Source organism: Procambarus clarkii, chromosome 48, assembly GCF_040958095.1.
Source record: "Procambarus clarkii isolate CNS0578487 chromosome 48, FALCON_Pclarkii_2.0, whole genome shotgun sequence".
NCBI classification, from domain to species: Eukaryota; Metazoa; Arthropoda; class Malacostraca; order Decapoda; family Cambaridae; genus Procambarus; species Procambarus clarkii.
Window position 1 is genome coordinate 29,181,316 of NC_091197.1, and position 6,000 is coordinate 29,187,315.

Here is a 6,000-nt window from a genome sequence, read left to right on the forward strand (position 1 = left end):
GACAAGCTACCCAGCTATAAACTCATCCCCTAGATGATGCATCAAATAAGGATAAAGGTACTTAGCTAATATGGTCACTGTGTAAGTTAAGGCTTGCCGAAGTTCGCGTCCTAGGCTCCGGCTTCTTAATAAAGAACACGTGGTGTCCAGCCTATCCTAGATACTGACGTGCTTCACTGGCCGGTCACGTGGTATTACATAGAACCAAATTTAACAGGTTCTGGCCGAATGTCAAATTAAATCTCTTGACAATTCAACTTGTTATGTAAAGTGACACTGACACCAGCAAAGTTAATGTCTGCAAAGGTTCTTCACACCTCACAGTGGCGACTTTCTTCTGGAGCTCTTGATGGCGTCTACCCTGGTGGCTGGGGTAATGGCGTCTCCTCTCCCCCTCCGCGTCCCGCGTTCATTACACAAATTATTTATTACGGATATTATCATTTCTCGCAGTTGTGATTGAAATGCTCGGATAAGGACGGGTTTATTATTTAGAGGAGTTAAATATTATTATTTGCTCGTTTTATGATAGTAAACGAACAATGGAGATGAATTAAAGTCTCTCCAGGGCATTCACGCGTGACGTTAATTTTATTACTAAATAACAGTTAGAACTATAAACTCTCTATTTGGCTTTAGTTGGAGATCAGTTTATCTGTAATTAATTATCACACAGAACACCGTTGTTTATAGAGAATCAAATTCAATTCTCAGACACACTGGATATAAATGTGTTTATTACAATGGAATCTGACGCAATACTGGCGTCTGGTGACGTAAGAATTCTAGCCTTATTGTACAGATGTAATTATTAGTACATGTGAACTCTACGCTTGGTTAATTTTAATCACTACAATGATTAGTAGAATTAGTAATAATTGATGAGAATACAACAGTGTTGTATTTATGTTGGAAATTTCCAACATAACTCCGGGGGGAGGATTCTAGGGTCGTAGTGTAATGTGGAGTACTGACACCTATCCCGAAGTTGGTATTAATATTAGTATATTAGTATGTTAGTATGTTAGTACACACATAACGAATGTCCCGTATTTGTCAAGGACATACAAGAAACTTAAGTCTTGCTGATTTCATGTCAAATGGAACATGTTATTTTGAATTACCTAAAGCTAATAATTAAGAAAGCCTACAATAACTCTGAGATTGGTGTCGCTATGACATGTAATGTGTATGTTACAAATCTCTAAGTCTGCAAACTCTCAGGTACTCTAGATAAATGATGTTATTTATAGCCTACACAATAATTAAAGACTTTAAATCACACAATTCAAATAACTGAGAATCTACTGTGATGAGAATGTCTTGGGTCATAGTGACTAGTAATGGTTTGTTACTTGACATCACACCATAGTACCATCATGGTTGCTTAAATTGGGTGTAAAGTTATTTGCTCTTAGTTAAGAACTATAATAGGCTTGTAGTTTCCCTTAGTGGAAACATGTATTAAATATTGAAACATTAAATGATTAAGTTATCAGTAATCAGGAACCCTCTAAAGCTCACAATAAACTCAACAACTAGGGTCGCAGTGACATGTAATGGTGTATTACGTAGCTGCTGAATCGTAGGTAAACTCAGAAAAAGTTCCTAAGAACTGATAACACTATTGTATAATCATACAGTAAAGTATTATTAGTCATTTAAGATCAAGGAGACTATGACACTACAGTAAGGTCACTGTCTAGGGTCGTTGTGACTTGAAACTATTGAGTTACTAGACAATAACATCACGCAGCATCATGATCACCCCAAAATCAAATGAGGAAATTGAATTTAATGTGCACTGCCGTGCAGAAGTCATTCTGACTGATGGTACAACTAATTTGCTAACTAGCTAAAATAATAGAAAAGTAGAGAACTGAAAAGTTTATTTATTAAAATCAAGGAAGATTCTGAGTCGACAGTGAGATTGGTAGCCTAGTCATTCTGACTTATGAGTTAATTAAATGGCAGCTCATAGGCTTGACACTATAAACTTGTTAATACGAAATCACCTTTACATGAAATTGAGTTTATTAAATCAGTCTCTGCAAGTATAGTCAACTGTAATTAATGGTGAGTACAGATTAGGCTAGTACTCAGTTGACACTAACTAAAGTCCCTAAACCTACCCAAATAAATGGTTTAAATTTCTAACCTACCTAAGTAAGGGACTAAGCTAATTGTGAGCAAAAATGTACTCGAATTAACATTGGGAGCTATATTGAGCTCATTAAGCATGTTAACAAGGTGAGTTATAGTAAACTCGTCAACAGTGTTGACAGGGTGAGCTGCAGTGAGCTCGTTAACAGTGTTAACAGGGTGAGTTATATTGAACTCGTCAACAGTGTTGACACGGTGAGCTGCAGTGAGCTCGTTAACAGTGTTAACAGGGTGAGTTATATTGAACTCGTCAACAGTGTTGACAGGGTGAGCTGCAGTGAGCTCGTTAACAGTGTTAACAGGGTGAGTTATATTGAACTCGTCAACAGTGTTGACAGGGTGAGCTGCAGTGAGCTCGTTAACAGTGTTACCAGAGTGAGTTATACTGAACTCGTCAACAGTGTTGACAGGGTGAGCTATAGTGAGCTCGTTAACAGTGTTAACAGGGTGAGCTACAGTAAGCTCGAATTAACGAGGTGGAGTATTGCATCATTCAATTATCATGGCGGGCAGTGCTCGTGGCATGGGGAACATTAAAGTGTTCAATTGTCATGGCAAGCAATATTGAGCTCGTATGCGCATGGGGAACAATAAGCAATCAATTATTACGTTAATTCTAAGGTGAGCTATATTAAGCTCATGAAGCATGTTAATTAACAATGCTGATGTTTAACGATAATGCATTAAACAAAGAGAAACCTAAGATTGCTGGAAATTAAATTACTGCTACGATTAATCCTATTCAAGATAATTTGTAACATTTTCCCAACCTAAACGTTTCACGGGTTATTAGTTCTCTGTAAATTCACTTACGTATTGGTAAGTTTGCAAGTTTGTTCGTGCTGCGCTCCTACACTAATTAAGCAGAAACGAAAGAAAAACAACTCAAACAAATTGATGCAAGTATTTATCACTAACTCTTAGTGCAGAAAACATGGTATTAAGAAGGTTTTCTTGGCAAACCTTTAAGCGCAAGTATAGTGGACCAGTGGTCCTAGTGAATTTATAATTACAGAAGTTGTTTGATGACTTCATAGTATTACTAAATTCAGGAAATGCCAGTGGCATTGAGTGCTAGATTCTCTAGCCTAACATTATTAATTACCTAGGGAGTACTAGATTCTCTAGCCCAACATTACAATTTACCTAGGAACACTGAGTGTGGTCAATGATTACTTGTCGAGAATAATTCTAGGTCTGCAGTGAATTCAATGGCTTGGTCGCTGTGACTTGTACTTGTTTGAGTACGGACCATTGGTTTTCACTGAGAGCTATGAAACATCTCGGCCTGTATCAATTGCACTACATTCAATCTGAGTTTATTACTCAGCTGTGTTTCTCCTTTTAGCTTGCTGCTGGAGAATTGATTTACTGCTGACTAATTTATTATTGTTAGTAGGCTTAGGCTTGTTCACATTCAGAACTTTACCAGTAAGTAAGTAGCCACCTGCAGATTGGAGCATATTCATTCCCAATCGTTTAACATGTCCAGTTATGAACTGGTAATAGTAGTCGGCTCCTACTAGTACATCTACATTGTTAAGGCGGTCAGACGTTAACTTGTTGTCAGCCAAATTAATTTCACGTTCCTGCAGGAAGTGGGCTGTGTACCCCAGACCCTTAATATATAAGTCTAAAGGTATTTGATCTACAACAATGGCTTGGACAGCCTTGGCATGACTACCCAGTCGTACAAGCGGTTGAACTACTGAGTATTCATGGGTTCCTCGATTTATCATGAACCCTGACAAGTTTAATTTTACCTGTCTGATTGGTTGTAAATTAAGTGCCTCTGCTGCCCTTTGAGTAATGAAAGTTCTCTGGGAACCTTGGTCAAATAGTCCACGTGTGGTGATCTTGGCTCCTCTGTTCTTCACTTGAAGTTGGGCAGTAGGTAAGGCAGCATCCACTTGAGATGCTTGTGAAGTTACGCTGTACACATCTCGCACCTTGCAGCACTGTACTGGTGTAGATTCTCTACTTCCTATTCTAGGATTGACATAATTTGTCCTAACTAATTTGCACAGTGCAGCATGATGCTTGCCCCTTCTACACCTATTGCAGGTGTTCAGTGGGGTTTCACAGCTATTAACATTATGTGATTTGAGACACCTAGTACATTTATGTAACTGTTTGAGTCGTCTGACTCTTGTGTCTCTATTAGGATAATTGGTACATTTGTACAGAGAATGTTTTTGATTGCAAAACAAGCACATTCCCCATCCTACAGCTCGTTCAGGGGTTACCGGTTTAGGTAAAACAGTAACTGTAGGTTGTGATGGTTTTGCTGCTTGCATTTGCTTGTTATTTATTCTCTTGTGAGTACTTGGTGTATTCTGGGGAGCCATTAACAGGCTCTTGGGAGTGCTCTTTGGACTATTAGGTCTCTTAGGAGCACCTGTGGAGTTATTAGGAGTGCTCTTTGGACTATTAGGTCTCTTAGGAGCACCTGTGGGGCTCATAGGCCTTACTGATGAATCAGTGTTTGACTGAGTGTTATTACATTGATTATTAGCACCTTTGTTACCTAGTGACAGTGTCACTTTAGGAGTTTCAAGTAAGGAAACTGATGTAGGTACAGTTTTGGTGCATTCAGATTTAGCATTAAGTGCCTGGTCTGCTGTATGATTACTCATATTGCGCAGACCTGTAAATATATCCTGCATTGACAGGGTATTACCATTCTGGTATACATATAATTTATTAAGTGTGTCACCAGACAATTTTCTTTGGATGACAATTTTTGTCATCCACTCAGTAGTTGGGTGATCCACCTCTTTACTGAAGGAATTTATCAGTGACTCAAGCTGGAAACTAAAGGCTTGTAAAGAGTCAACTGATTGTTCTGGTGAAGATAAATTTAATAATTGGTGTACAAGGTTTATAATAGTCTTCTCATTGTTAGCACTTACTTTAGAAGGCTGTTGTGAGCAATTGTGACCATTACTTGTGTTGCTCAAGGCTTCTTGCTTAGTCTCAGCTTTGATTACAGCTTCGACTGCTGCTGCAGCCTTAGCTTTATCATTTTCTGGTTCAGATTCACTGATTATTGCAGCTTCACTTGTTTCATCTGTAGCTTCACTTGTTTCTCTGGGTTCTTGTGATAAGCTAGTTAATTCAGTAGCCTTATGTATTGATCTTATAGAATCCAGGGAACATTGAGAAGAGCTGTCTGAAAATTGATCAGACTCTGTAAACAAATCATCACATGAAGCTGTATTAGATGAGAGGTTAGAAAATGAAGGTTGAACTTCAGTTGTGGATCCTGTGTAGTGATCAGTATTGATTAGAGGATTCTCCTCATCTTGAGGTAGCTCAAGTATTTCATCTGAGCTGAGTGTTGACTCGGGTGTAGGTCTATTAATGATCTGTTCTATCCACTCGGGAATATCTTGTCTCGCAAGCACCTCCTTATATCGGTCTAACCTGGTTTGAACGCTATGTTCATAGTTATCAAGATCAGATTCTGTCAGGCGTAAGTGGTCTGAGACAGTATGACCGACCTGGAGTAAATTCCTGTGGGACTCTATTACAGTCCTTATATAATCATATTTTTGGTTAGCGTTCCTTATGGAAGTTGCTAGTCTGTAGACGTCACCTGGGTCAGTTTCTACACAGTGATGACATCTGATAAGCAGTTCTCCTAGGCGAATTTGAAGAGTTCTCAAGAATCTTGCATTCCTTTCTAGAGGATTCATTCTTGCGGTAAATTAAGCCTGATAGGGCTTATGTAGCTATTTGTATAGCTATGGTGTCTGCTCCTTGATGTAGAGCAGGTATAATTATTGACAGCCTGATATTTCTTGAGGCTGGTTGTAATTTACCTCATTTAGAGGT

General features: G+C 38.6%; 1 protein-coding gene across 1 annotated transcript in view; it reads left to right on the forward strand.

Moving 5' to 3' along the window:
• LOC138351165 (uncharacterized) overlaps positions 1-5,754 on the forward strand; it is a 28,986-nt gene extending 23,232 nt beyond the window's left edge. The window contains exon 2 of the mRNA XM_069302804.1: positions 5,726-5,754. Coding sequence (XP_069158905.1) covers positions 5,726-5,754 — 29 coding nt within the window. The remainder of the gene's footprint in view (positions 1-5,725) is intronic.
• Positions 5,755-6,000: the final 246 nt, after the last annotated feature.